We start from the raw sequence: 14,599 nt of genomic DNA, 5'->3' as shown, positions 1-14,599 counted from the left end.
ACAAAAGGAGTTGAAACGCATTGTTCGCTTCCGCCAGAGCTGTAGATCTCGTCTGTTTTGTTTGTTACATTTCCAGTTTTTTGACTGATATTTTCAGCGATTGCTCGGAATTTTGACGAGCCTTAATTTTTACGAATAAAGAAAATCGAGAATTCTTACCATTGCTGTTTGTAATGTACAGATAGCAAGTTGATCCACCTCCCTTTTTAGGGCTTCTGATTCGAAGTCCATTGATCGTCTCGTCGTAAGATGAATGAAAATGAAACTTGAAAGATTCGATTTTAAATTCCAGCTCATATCTTACCTTGAGATTTATCTGACGAAGACCATTTTTGACGTGCATAGCGATCGCCGAATGATGATTGCTTGAGAGTGAGTTACGAGTTTTGTTGTCATCTTAGCCAAAATAAAACCCTGAAATATATTTTCAACAAATATCATGTAGAATTCCCCACCGAGACCCTTTAAGCTGTTCGAATTTGAGAATGAAACTGTGCTAAATGTTTTTGTTTCCTTCAGCTCAGATTGAAGATTCGAGACTGCATTTTCTAATCTGGCAAAAAGCTGAATGTTCCATCTGATATATCCAGCAGGTCCAACAAAAGGAGTTGTCACGCATTGTTCGTTTTCACCAGAGCTGTAGATCTCGTCTGTTTTGCTAGTCACTTTTCCGGTTTCGGGATCTATGTTTTCGGCGATTGCTCGGAATTTTGAGGAGCCTTTATTAATGATAAAAAGAAATTTGATAATTTTCACCATTGCTGTTTGTAATGTACAGATACCAAATTGATCCATCTTCTCCCTGTTTTGGGCTTCTTATTCGAAGTCCATTGATCGTATTGTCGTAAGATGATTGAAAATGAAACTTGAAAGAGTTTGATTTTAATTAAAAAACTCAAAACATACTTTGACATTGATTTGACGCAGACCATTTTTCACATGCTTAGCGATTGTCGAATGAGATTCGCTTGAGAGACTCTGTCGAGTTTCGGCGTCATCTTTACCAAAGTAAAAACCTAAATTAGTTTCATTGCTGTATCAACTATTTTATTATACCAAGGCCCTGTAAACGCTCAGAATTGGTGAAAAGAACTTCCTCGTATGTTCTTTCTTCTTTTAATTCGGATTCCACTTGTGAAAGGGATTTTCGAAGCGTCTCAATCGTTAAATTTTTTGATTCGACTCTATCTTCAAGTTCATCATTCTTTTCTTCCAGATTCGCAATCTCTTCTTCAAGCTCTTTTTTCTCTTCTTCGAGCCCTTCTTTCTCTTCTTCGACGGTTTTTAGCTCGTTATCTCTTAATTGTTTCATATTCTTTAATTTTTCGTCTATTCTCTTCATAATATATTCGTTGATTTCTGCTCTGAATCGTCCCTTGAATTTTTCAGGAAGGAAGAATTTGCGATTTTCGTTTTTCTCAAAAAGCGGTCTACAATATTTTATTTGATAAATTAACAATTAAAAATATCACCCTTGAATAGAAGAGAAATCAAGAAAATCATCAGAGCAATTTTCCTCAATGAGGCTGTCCACGTGATTTTTTGCCTGCTCCAATTGTATTTTGAAATCGGTTTTCGCGCTTAAATTAAAAACATTTTTTAGAGGACACTCCTCCCCCGTGGGGTTTGAGGGGTTATTGAGTGGTTAAGGGTTATTTATTTAACCTTTTGTTTAAAGCGTGAGATCGATTTGAAAATTTTATAAAACCAAAAATATTTTTGAGAATTCTTTATGTTTTCTTTTTCTTAAGGACCCTTACCCCCGTCAACAATTTTCGAAAAATCAAATTTCGGAATTTCAAAATTTTGACCCCGGAAATGGATTCTACGTATCAAAAAACGATTTTAAGGCTTCATTTTTTGGGGGTCTATCTCGACTCTAACACCCTCAAAATCGCGTTTGAAAATCGGACTTTATGACGATAAATGACGAAAAAGTCCCAAGATTGCTAAAATTTTGGATCTTTATTGGTCAAGAAGTGCTCTGAACAAGTTTTTACGATAAATTGAACTTTCAGGCACGCTAAGAAGCCAGAATATGGCTTTTTGAAATTTTAGATTTTTCGAGGAAAATTGTTGACGGGGGGGGTGGGGTTCCTTAAAAAGCATTGAAAGGGCTTGTTGTTTTAAAAAAGCTACGCGCTTGTAAATTTGTTAATGGCAGAGTTAGAAAAGGACACACTTAAACCGGGTTTTTCACAAATATTTCTAACCTTGTCTCAAGAACTGTTTCTACTTTTGGCATTTTTCCGCTCTCGAATATTTTTGCATAGCTTCTGAAATAGTCAAAAATTTCAGAAATTTTCAGCTCCTCGTTTCCCAGACTCTTCTTTGCTGGCACATTCTCAATGATTTGAGTTATCAAAGACTTGAGATATTCGAGAAACTCTTCGTCGAGTGAGTTTAAGTTGCCATCAAAATTCTTCATTTTTCCCGGATGTGGCAGACAAAACGCTTCGAATTTCTTAAAACGTTTCTATTTAGTTTTAATTTGAAAAAAACAACGTCGAAAGATGTCGAAAAGGCGATTTCTTTCTTCTGTTTTTCAACAATCGCATCAAGCATATCTTGTCCTTCTTCGAAACCAAATTTGTCCTCTTAAGAATATGATTGTTTCATAGAAAAAGGATGGCTCTTCTTGTAAAAGAAACGATTTTTTCTAACAAGAACTTGAGGTTTATTTATCTTATTAAGGTTATGCGCTTTTTCGTCAATATCAAAAAAAATAATTTTAAGGACCCCCCTATCAAGATGAAAAAAGTCAAAATTTTCAAAATTTTTTTGCTTTTTTGGGTAGTTTAGACCACGAGGAACAACTTTTATTCAGAAAATTTCTTTGATCTTATAGAAAATTTTGGCAGAAATTGACTTCAAAAATTGAAAATCAACATTTAACATTTCATAAAAATCTTTAGTTCGCTATTTTTCAATGGTAATTAAGGGTATACCAATCATAAAAACTATTTCTATCATAAACACGAGTATAAAAACGTAATTCAGGGCAATTTAGGCAGTAATTACTGAAAATTTAAATCTGGAAATTCGACTAAGATTCTACTAATAAAATTTTAAAGGGGCTGTCCTCCTTAAGTTCGTAGACAAAAAACTCTCAAAAAGCAAACGGTCGTAGCTTAGGGCCTGAACTTTACCATGAAAAAAAATTAAGGGTATACCTGGGGTTGCGCTGGTGGGATTTTGGCCAAAAATGGTTTGTTTTCAAAAAATTCTGAAACCACGTGACCATGTGTAAAAATTGGCGGAAATTTCATAAAAAATAGTTAAAATTAGAAATTTTTGAATTTTGGTGGTAAAATCGCGATTTTTCGGAAAAATACCACGAATTTTGGACATTTCGTCGAATAACTCGAAACCACAACGACCCACAACCAAACGGAGACCACCACAAGAAAGCTCAGACGATACTCTCTATAGATCCATTTTAATCTCGTCCGGTAACGCCCGGCAACGAAAATGCGGCCGATTTGAAAATTTCCGTTTTGGCCGAAAATCGCCTTTCTTTGGAGAAATATAATAAATAATGCTCAAAAATGTAAAGAAGGGGCCGTCCAAGCCCCGTTCCTTGATTTTTAAAAGGGGCTTTAGCCCCGTTCCTTGATTTGGGGCTTGACGGCCCTTCGGGCCGTCTCAGCCCCGTTCCTTGATTTTTAAATTTAAGGGCTTGACGGCCCTTCGGGCCGTCTCAGCCCCGTTCCTTGATTTTTAAATTTAAGGGGCTTGACGGCCCTTCGGGCCGTCTCAGCCCCGTTCCTTGATTTTTAAATTTAAGGGGACTTGACGGCCCTTCGGGCCGTCTCAGCCCCGTTCCTTGATTTTTAAATTTAAGGGGCTTGACGGCCCTTCGGGCCGTCTCAGCCCCGTTCCTTGATTTTTAAATTTAAGGGGCTTGACGGCCCTTCGGGCCGTCTCAGCCCCGTTCCTTGATTTTTAAATTTAAGGGGCTTGACGGCCCTTCGGGCCGTCTCAGCCCCGTTCCTTGATTTTTAAATTTAAGGGGCTTGACGGCCCTTCGGGCCGTCTCAGCCCCGTTCCTTGATTTTTAAATTTAAGGGGCTTGACGGCCCTTCGGGCCGTCTCAGCCCCGTTCCTTGATTTTTAAATTTAAGGGGCTTGAGATCGGCGTTGGACTCTGAGGTGATCAATCTCAGTTATGTCCCCAACCCCACCCACACCCATTCGAGGTTGAAATACAAATTACTCAAGTTTTTCTTTTTATTATGGTTTTTATTTGAATGTTTTTAAATTTTAATTTCTTTATTTGCGGATTCTTTATCTCGCTTCGACTTTATTCGACTCGAAAAATTCATTTTTGAGCTTTTAGAATGATAGTCTAGGTTTTCTCAGGCTTAATTTTGCAAAAATGAAAAAATCGATTTTTCGACCCCTATACCCTTAATTTTTCGAAAATTTTTTTGATTTTTTCTTGATGAGGACCTCAGAAATATGTCCACAAAATTTCATCCCTCCAGGTCAAGTGCAAAAAAGTCCATTTTCCCACTGGCGCAACCCCAGTTATGGCCAATATCAAATAGAACCTGAGTCAGGCCTTCAGAAAGAACCTAAAAATCGAATAGAATTTAATTCATCGATATATCAAACTCAAGCCTTACATAAACGGGTTTTGAATTGGAGACACAGGGACCTGTCTCAGGTCAGGTCCTGAGCGAGAAACACAGTCCTGTCTCCAGTCAAAGACGGAAATGGTTCTCTGAAATAAAACCACTAAGAAAAGAAAAAGAGTTTTATTTTCGAAAGCTTTATTTTACAGCTATTTTTGATTTTACAAAAGTATACAGAATTAATCAGGAATCATTTTAAAATTTTCCGTCAGTTTCAAATTTTTTTAACATTCACCAGCTGGTTTGATTGTCTGATCCGCGCAGCAGTCGAATTTAAAAGTTCTATTTTTGAGTCATTTTTTCTTACAATTTTTTATGGAAAAAATTTTTAACTTTCATTTTTGGATTAAAAATGTCTCATCCCTAATTATACGGAACTCTGCTCAATTTCTCGCCGCAGCACTTGGTTTTGAACTTCGCCTTCTTGCTCTTCTTTTGGCGGCCTCGCTCCTGGCAGCCCTCTTTCAGGCTTGATCAAGCAGCGATCCTCCCTTTTGAAGCCGTTCGAAACTTTGAACTCGTTGCGAATTTCGTCCTGGACGCTGACCAAACGCCGGGCGAAATTCGCGTCGCACTCGCAAAGGTCGTTCTGGCACTGAGTGTTGTGGCTCGAGTCTCCTGAAAGATTTGATCGAGGAGGATCATGATTTTGGAAAACTCACCGCATTTGACGTTTCCGTTGATTTTCTGATACCACTCGTAAGTCATGCTGTGTTTGCAGTGCTTTTCAGTACTGTCGATTTTCGCGCACTTGTAGCAGCTCCACAGGTCCCTGAAAGCATTAAAGAACGCCTTTTTCCTGATAATACCTGCAGAGAGCATCGATTTCGTCAACTGGTTCTCCTCTGCCGACGTAGGAGTCTTTGTCGAACATGACTGGCATACAGTAGCAACCGTAGTCGAAGAAATTATCAATCTTTGTCGTGTCTTTTGAAGCTTCTTATTTGTTGATTCAGAAATTTCAAAAATCTAGAGAAAAATGAAAAAGAAATTTTCGCTGAAAATTTTGGGGAGATGTCTGGATTCCAGACATGTCGGTTCCAGACTCTGGAACCGACAAAAAATTCGACAAATTTTGCGTGGACATTTTCAACCAATCACAAGCCTGGATTCGGCAAACCAGCCAATCAGCAGCCGAATAGCCGTACACGCAAAATTTGTCGAAATTTTTTTGTCGGTTCCAGACACCTCCCCGAAAATTTTTAGCCAATAAGCAGCCTCCGCCTACGCAAAATTTTGTCAAATTTTAATTCTACTTGAATGGATAAATAAAATAAATAAAAAGCGTTCCTGTATAATCTGGATCGATAAAAGTGGCCAAAAAGCTCTTAAAATTAAGAGTTTTCCCCTCCATCAGCAGCTCCTTGATCTTTTCTTGTCCAAATTTTGATTCAACGAGCTACAAACAAAAAGTCAAAATGCGGAACTAAAAAGCATTTTTACCTGGAAAACTTGTCCTGCCAGATCATGATCGCTTCTCCGAGAGAAGTTGTTTTTAGGCCTCTTCCTTCTTGCTCTTCGTTTTCTTTCTTCCCTTTTTCTTCTTCTTTTTGTTCTTTTTCTCGTCTTCGTCGGAAGGACCTTCCCGGGAGAAGATTAAAGTCGAAGGGTCCAGCAATTCAGTTGATTGGGAAGTGATGCTCTCTGTTTCTTTTTAAGGCGTTTTCAAAGGCGACTTTATTTCCATGGAATGAAATTTGCTTTGTTATCGACCTTTTTATCAATTTTTTCGAAAAAATAAAATAAGACGAAAATTATTTCCATCTTACATTTCTTGAGCCATAAATTTAAGGGGGTCGACGAGAATTTCGGGATTTTTGTAACCGATAATCCGGGAAAACCTTATAAGATAGGTAAAATATGAAATCACTGGTGAATAGAAAAGGGTTGAAAAATACAACGGCGAAAAGTAGCAAAAATTTTGGCCAGAAAAAGTCGGTCAAAAATCCCGTCAAAGTAGGAACAGTTTCTGGAAATAACACCATAAATGATTATTTTTTAGAATTTTCTTCATTTAACCCTCTAAATCTCATTTTTATCAAATAATTTTAGGCTCAGCAGATTAAGGAGAATCTGAGGATTCCAAAATATAAGTTTTATACGCAGACTATTACTTTTACCCCTGGAAAAATTCTCGTCGACCCCCTTGAAGCGATTAATTTTGTTGAATAAGAAATTGTCAACCAATCAGAAGTCTGGATTCGGCTAGCCGTTCAATCAAGAGCCTTTAGCCGCCCACGAAATTTAGTCTTGTTTTTGTCAACTCGTGACGCCACCCATTTATAAATTTTATAAACTTTAAAAACTCCAAACCACTATTAAAAACGCCATTTGAAAACGCTTCCCTGTCAAGCTGGAAAAAGTGAGCGACATTTGCTGCAACTGCTCGATCGCCTCGTTTTCAAAGTTACTCGTCGCCGCGTCGTTAACTTTGGCCAAACTGCCGAGAAGTAGTGTTGAAAGCGCTCTCACCATCTTTCTCGTTTTTTTTTAATAATTCTTCGAGAAATGAATTCTCGTGAACAATCGAAAAAATAATGCTTTGCGCGTTTTCTGCTTTTTTCTCGAAGCGATGGAATTGTAAGATAAGGGCTTGTTCTAGCGCCCGCTAGCTGGAAGAACAAACATGTGTTTGATTTTGAAAGCGGCGATAAAGAAAGCCGAATTCAACCAAACAATATCGTTAAGGGGGTACGGGGCGGTTTGGCGAAAATTCGAATTTTCAAATTTTCTTTCCATTTTGAGATAGCTCAGGTCAAGAGCAACAAAAAGGTCTCTATGTTTTTTCTTATGATAGAGAAAGATAGTGAAAAATGGGATTGAAAGTTGGCGTTTTCATGAAAACTTGCGAAATTATATTTTTCAATGTCTAAAAATTGAAATATTTCTATATTTTTGGAAAGTTCACGACTTGTTAAGTATTTTTGATAATTACAAGGACAGCATTATCTTACTGTATTACGAGCTAACTTAATTTCGAATAGCAATTTTTGGACGTTTTGAGACCCAAGTTTCAATCGAAAGCTTACAATAAGCATTTTTCGAGAAAAATAAAATTCCTTCTATTCAACCCTAGAACAGCGATGGAAGTTTCTTTTTATCGTCTAAGTTTTAAAAAATAAAAATATTTTCATCCAAAAAATCGCGTTCAAAAATGACGCCAAATGACGATTTTCACGGACATGACTTGGCGTCGAGGTCATTATGGCCAAAATCCCTTAATAATTTTTTCTGAAAAAATTTTCAACTCTAGTTTAGGGTCCAATCTATATATAGAAGAAGAGTTTTTAAAAATTTTATTACCCATCTTAGCCTGAGGGCTGTTTGAAAATGGTCGATTTGCCGAAAATTGCCCCACACCTCCGGTTATTGCAGCGCTTCGGGGAAAACAGCTTCTCGGATTATTTCTGCTGAGACCGAAATTGAGCTGATTTTTTCTCGAAATGATTGAGCAGAACTGACAATTATTAGATCTGGGCCAGATTCTTTTGCCCTAGGGCTGGGCTCAGTGTAAAAACCTGAGTCAGGGTCTGGGAAGTAAACAATAAGCCTGGGTCTCAGACCCAGAATACCCCCTCAGAAGTTACGCCTGGGTCCAATACCCAGGATTAATTTAATAATTTGCATTTTAGGTAGACTTCTTCAATTGATTCTCTGAAAATTCTCAGATCTATTTGCCCCTTAGGTCCTAAAAAGCCGGGGTCTAGTCTAGGGTTACTTAGGGTTACCTTTAGTAACCCTAACTAACCCTTGCCTATCCCCCTCGTGTGAGTTTTATCCGTCATTTTTTGCAGGCGCCCCCTAACACTCACCTCAATTAATATAAATACTAGACTGCTTAAAAAAGATTCTCTTCTTGTAACGCTCATCACCTTATTTTTGGACCCAGGCGTCATTTCTGAGGGGTTATCCTGGGTCTGAGACCCAGTCTAATTGCATCCTTCCAGGGTCTGAAGTGCTAGAATAAAAACCATGTGGCGGCTATCTTAAAAGACGAAGTCGCGAAACAGCTTTGCAAATATTACCTTCAAGAATCCATTGTCTGAACAAAATCAAAGAATATATTATTTTTAAGAAAATGATGTGAAATCAATGATGCCATCGGAATTCTTTGAGACGAGAGAAAAATACCTGCATCATTACTAATTCAGCTACAAATGGTTTTATCTGCGTCTTTGATTTCTTAAAATGTTATTAGAATCTTTTTTCTAAGATAAATATTCAATAATTTTCCTCTTTTAAAAATGCGAGAAGATCTGTCTCTTTCTTTAGGTAAAATTAAAAAGAGGAATATTACTTTTTCATCACTTAAATAATTACTTAAAAATTAACGACACTTATTTTTTGAGGTGACTTTTAAAATGGTGAGTCAAAGAACCCCGCTTGATTTTTAAGGACCCCCCCGTCAGCTTTTTCCTCCGAAATACGGAAATTTTTAAAAACACCATATTTTTGGTTCTTAATGCCTCCTCAGGTTAATCTTACTTCAAAAATTTGATATGAGGACTTTTGACCTAGAAAAACTAATATTTTTGCCAAAATTAAGGCAAATTCGTCAATTTTCGGCAAAAAATAAAATTTTCAAATGCGATTATGGGGGTGAGCAGTCGAGATAGACCCACAAAAATGCCTTAAAATCGTTTTTTGACCCGTAGAATCCATTTCCGTGTTCGAAATTTCAAATTTCCGAAATTTGATTTTTGAAAAAAGCTGACGGGGGTCCTTAAATAAAATTTCAAAATTAACGGGTGAAATCGATTTCTTTTGAGAAAAAAATAAAAATCAAAAAATTTCTGACTTTCGACTCGAAAGTTTCGAGGCGTAAAAACGAAGTTAGGGCTTGGAAACTGCCTCTGTGGTTGAGACGTATCCACGCGGGCGAGGATGGGTTAACTCTTGATACCCGCTGAAATCTGAGTGGTCATTTTCAGGCTAGCTTTTCATGATGATTTTGTGAGCTGAGGTTAAATACAACACCTGACTTACACTTTTGCACCAAAAAAATCATTTTTTTTTGAAAAATTTTTCACGTCTTCTTTTTTTAGCGGGTACTTAGTTTAACTCCTTCACTTTTAATTTCACATTTGAAAATTGGACTTTTGGCCGAAAAATGGGTTTTGCCGCTTTCTGTAGGGGTTCTTGTAGTTGTCCCCTTACATTTTTCGTTTATGAATTCTGCAAAATCAAGAGAAAGAGCCGTCGAATGCAATTCATCAAATAAACTCGCGGTTAATTTGCTTGAAGCAGAAACTGGATTTTCGCTTTCGAATGACAGTAATTCGCAGAGCACTGATGGCGCCAATCGATCATTTTAGTTAGAGAGAATATTCTTTTTTGCGATTTTCGAAGATTTTAGAGAAAAAATAGAAAAATAATTTTCCGCCATGTCTTTGCCAGGTAATTGAGGGTCAATTAAACAAGTTATTTTTGAATAAAAAGCGATGAACTTCGATACAGGAGCATTCATGAGTGGCTAATAAATAAATGAATGAAATAATAGTGGCTATCGATTCCAAATCGACAGCCGACTCGATCTGTCCACCTTATGCTTGCCTTTTGGCTCCGAAACGATTATTTCGTTTTCGACTAGTTTATGACTTTTTGAGCAGAAAGAGAGAAAGAAAGACAGCACGAAAAAGAGGGATTTACCATTTTATAATTAAGGATGGGCTTTCTTAAGAATCTATATGTGTAGATTGCAGTCGCGTTTCTGTTTTTCTACTGATTTATGGGCGTCCATATGAAAATCTTATTTTCTTGTAAAATTTTCGAAATAATAAATTTTAAATAAAAACATTAAGGTCTAATCTTTTTGTCGCCGAAGCAGGGCTGTCGAGCTCGGAGCGTTTACATTTCTCCGCAATTTTCTTGCGGAAGATTCGCTGATTTTCTCCGTTTTTCCGCGCTTTCTCCAAGTCTCCGATCGTCCGATTTTCTCCGTCGCGCGGATCTTCCGCGATTACCCGCTACCCTTTTTCTCTAGCCAATCATAAGAGCAGAACACCCTTTAATTTCGTCTTTTGAGCAAAAATTTCGGCGGATCACCCGCTCCCTTTTCTCCGTAGAGAGGGGCTTTCATTCGATGTTAGGGGTTTAGGTTTGGGGTCAGGGGCAGCTCGAATGATAATCCCCTACTACCCTTTTCACCGCCGCCAACAGGCGGACTTTCCGCGCGGAAAACGGTGTATCTTCCGAGAAAACGGCTGCGGATTCTCGGCTAAAAATAGCGGAGAAAAGCAAACGCTCCGAATTCGACAGCCCTGCTCCAAAGTATAATGAGGGTCTCATTATATAAAAGCTAAAAATTTCGATATTTTCCCCGAAAATCTGGATTTTCGTCATTTTTGGCATAAAGTCCAAAAATTTGAAAATTGTTGTTAAATTTTCTTTTCGGGGCTCGTTTTTATCCCTTATTTATTTTTACCAAAATAAATTGTGAGAAATTTCTCCTTGACCGACGTTGATGTTTACAGCAAACATTTTCTTCGGCAAAAATGATTTTTAATCGCTCATTTTTTATTCTGGCGAGCCTTTTTCGAGAAAGAAGGGAATATTAAAAGGGATCTGTCGAGGCGCCAGTTTGAGTGTTCGGTTTCGTGGATGGAAGGGCTCGCTTCCAGCAGCAGCTGAGTAAATGGCCCAATCTGTCGACAATGGCACTGTAATGGGAAAGTAGTCAACGCTCAGAATAGAAGATTAAAGCAAAATAAAGAATAGAGAAAATGGTAAAGAAATTTTATTCGCTTCAAAAGTTGTTTAGGGCTCCAAAACCGAATGCAGCTGCATCTGGAGGTCGGATTCGAGGTTTTCGTTCTTTTCGGTAAAAACTCAGAGAAATCCTTCTTTTTAACCCTTTTTCAGCGTCGTTTTTCACCTGCCTGTGGATCGAGTTTCTTTGCGATTTTTGCAGAATATACAGGGACAAACGCACCGTCAAAAAGCTTCAAAATGAAAGCAAGAAGCAATGTGAGTGTTTTTCAATTTATGCCTTTTATTTATCCTTTTAGATATCGACCTGATGACTGTATAATTCGCGACCATGCCACTGCCAGTAAAAAGGGGAAACGGTCGGACTCATTACCAATTGGTAACCCATTACCAATTGTGGTAATGCATTACCAAATTCGTCAAAAAAGTGTCGATTTTTTCGTTCAAAGAGCGAGTGTGCGCTCCGCGCCTCTATAATGGAAAACTTTTGGGCTGTTTTATTCATTAACTTGGCGAAAGAATTAAAATAACTTGATTATCGATTACCGAAAATTGGTAATGGGTTACCAAAAATTTTGGTAATGAGTCCGACCGTTCCCGAGTAAAAAGCAATAAAATTTTATTTACAAAGATTTTATACAAATATTATTTTGAAAAAAGATTATTATTTTAATTTAAATTTCTAAATAATTAAAAATATTTAGAAAAAATGATAATTTTTTTATTTAATAAAAATTATTGAAAAATATTTAAGATTTTTTATTATTATTATAATTAAAAATTTAAATAAAAAAATAATTAAAAATGGGGAGTTGTCTGGAACCGACAAAAAAATTCGACAAATTTTTCGTTGGAATTTTCAACCAATCAGAAGCCCGGATTCTGCAAACCAGCCAATCAGCAGCCGAGTAGCCGCCGACGCAAAATTTGTCGAAATTTTTTGTCGGTTCCAGACACCATCTCTTAAGAGTTTATAAAATTAATTAACAATTTATATAAATTGTTAATTAATTTAATTAAAATTCATTTCAAATTTTATAAATTTTTATTTACAAAGATTTAATACAAATTTGCATCATTTTCGAGACGCTTTTGATTAATCCATTGGATCTTCTTTTCCAGCTTCCGAGTTTCGGGCAATTTCTAAAAAACTCGTTTTTCCAAACCTGTTTCATCGCGCTCGAGCACTCGTTGGCGCCAGAAACGTAGTTTTTCGCTTTTTCGTATTTCATGTTTTCCTTCGAAAGGCGGATTTCGTCGTCGAAGGAGATGTTCTCCCAGTCGGTTTCGTTCATGTCGGCTTCGAATTCGGCGAAAAATTCGCGGTACAGCGAGTCGAAATCGGAGGAGAAGCTTTTGAAGGCTTTAAATTATTTTAAAATTAGAGATTCCAAGATAAAAATGAATTTTTCTCCTAGAACTTTTCTATCTAGAAATTTTTCTAGAAGTTTTGTTAGAAATTGTTTCCTTTTTCAATTTTCTAGAAATTTGTAGATTTTTATTTTCTTGAAATTTTTTTCTAGAAATTTTTTCAAGAAATTTTTTCTAGAAATTATTTTTCTAAATTTTTTTCTAGAATTTTTTTCTAGAAGTTTTTCTCTAGAATTTTTTTCAAGAATTTATTTTCTAGAAATTTTCTTTCTTGAATTTTTTCTTGAAATTTTTTTATGAAATTTTTACTTAAAATATTTTTCTAGAAATTTTTTCTAGAATTTATTAAAGTCCTAATTATACCTGAGAGTCTAAAAAGCGTTTGAATCTTTGATTGTTCGAAGGCCATTTGCAGTTTTTGACTGCGACCACGTGCCAAGACGCATCTTAAAAATATTTGTATTTTATCAAAAAACTTTTTAAGTACCTCTGGCAACTTTGTCGAATCGATGCTTGTAATTTGAAACTTTGACCGGAGCTCTTTTGATCGCGCCGCAACTGATCACTGTTTCCGACCATTCGAGACAAGGCTCGATCGCCGTGAAAATCGAGTCTGTCACCTCGTTTTTCTAAAAATAAAACCTTGTTTTTTCATTTTCTCTACCTCCAATCTTGTTTCTTTCTGGCAAACGTAGGCTTTTTCTTGAAACAATCGTCTTTTTCCATTTTCCGTTTTCCATCATTGAAGCGCAATTGTGCTCCGAATCTGATCTCTCATCTGAATTTTTTTAATATTTAAACTGTACTCTTTGTATACCTCCGGAAGTTCTAAAGTTTTGCCAAATTGCGCTAAATCCGTCAGAGCTGAAGAATCCATTCATTCTTTCCGGGCTTTCATATCCAATCCAGAGATCTTTTATCGAGCTCAATTTTGTTCATCAATTTTAGCTAAAAAATGATAGAATAGAGATTCTCTGTTCTCTACAGAAAATTTTAGAACCTTCTAGAAAAATCTAGATAGATCTAAAAATTCTAGAAAAATCTAGAAAATCTAGAAAATTCTTGAAAATCCTAGAAAAATCTAGAAAAATCAAGAAAATCAAGAAAAGTTCTAGAGAAATCTAGAAAATTCTAGAGAAATCTAGAAAAATCTAGATTCGCTATTATAGGATATATTATAATAATAGGAAAATAGGAAGCTCATTTCCTTTCGCGATTTTCATTTCTTTGATGGCTGAGTTGTACGATTCAGAATTTACATGAAGCATGTGAGCTCCTTGATTGAAGCAGTTATCCAGCGCAGAATGCCATGGAGCGGGATCCGAAACGATTTGTAAACAATTGCCCTGAAATTTTTTTTTATGCAAGAATTTCTAAATAAAATAAAAACTTTCAAAGTTTGGGAAACAACCAATCAGCAGTCTCGATAGGGCCTTACGGCAAATCGGCGGCCGAGTTGGCGCCTACGAAAAATCTATCGCAATTATTTTTGTGTCAATTATTTAAATATAATAAGAATTATCGGTTACCTACGGTTCGCCAGGAAATCTTCAATTTGCCAGGAAGGTATTTTTTCTTTCCTGGCGAACCGTCTGTCTGTTCTAGAAACTTGATTGTTTGCTTAATTTATGAAATATATTGATTGAGTTTTTCTGAAAAAAGGGTTAGGGTTAAATTGATTCCCAACGATTCAACTCTCGAACTCATCACTATCAGTTTGAAATGCGGCTACGATGATAGTATCTTTTGACCTCCAACGACCCATTCTCACTGGCGAACTCAATGGAGAAATATCACTTTCATCATCTTCTCCCAGTTTTTCATAGAATAGTGCGTCTAGCAGAATAGAACAGTTGCTCGTTTTGAGAGCAAAACTTGCTCAA

General features: G+C 36.6%; 2 protein-coding genes and 1 long non-coding RNA gene across 3 annotated transcripts; all 3 read right to left on the bottom strand.

The window, feature by feature from the left end:
• Nucleotides 1–5,004: 5,004 nt before the first annotated feature.
• On the bottom strand, nt 5,005–5,560 carry LOC145700816 (neutral phospholipase A2 homolog taipoxin beta chain 2-like). The gene is made up of 3 exons (XM_081778140.1): nt 5,447–5,560; nt 5,300–5,409; nt 5,005–5,255 (listed from the first exon to the last, which is right to left on the bottom strand). Exons 1-3 carry the CDS (start codon nt 5,518–5,520, stop codon nt 5,005–5,007), a joined length of 435 nt encoding a protein of 144 aa, XP_081634266.1. The 5' UTR covers nt 5,521–5,560.
• Nucleotides 5,561–5,922: 362 nt separating this feature from the next.
• Nucleotides 5,923–7,314, bottom strand: LOC145699878 (uncharacterized). Its single transcript, XR_014134101.1, has 3 exons — nt 6,977–7,314; nt 6,081–6,281; nt 5,923–6,036 (listed from the first exon to the last, which is right to left on the bottom strand). It is a non-coding gene; the product is annotated as an uncharacterized LOC145699878 (long non-coding RNA).
• A 5,724-nt stretch (nt 7,315–13,038) lies between these two features.
• Nucleotides 13,039–13,627, bottom strand: LOC145700808 (uncharacterized). Its single transcript, XM_081778131.1, has 4 exons — nt 13,534–13,627; nt 13,381–13,494; nt 13,204–13,345; nt 13,039–13,162 (listed from the first exon to the last, which is right to left on the bottom strand). The coding sequence occupies exons 1-4, from the start codon at nt 13,595–13,597 to the stop codon at nt 13,039–13,041; spliced, it is 444 nt and encodes a 147-aa protein (XP_081634257.1). The 5' UTR covers nt 13,598–13,627.
• Nucleotides 13,628–14,599: the final 972 nt, after the last annotated feature.

This window comes from Oikopleura dioica, chromosome 2 (assembly GCF_907165135.1).
Source record: "Oikopleura dioica chromosome 2, OKI2018_I68_1.0, whole genome shotgun sequence".
In the NCBI taxonomy this organism is placed as follows: Eukaryota; Metazoa; Chordata; class Appendicularia; order Copelata; family Oikopleuridae; genus Oikopleura; species Oikopleura dioica.
The sequence above is the reverse complement of the archived record's forward strand: the minus strand, read 5'-3'. Positions and strand labels throughout refer to the sequence as shown.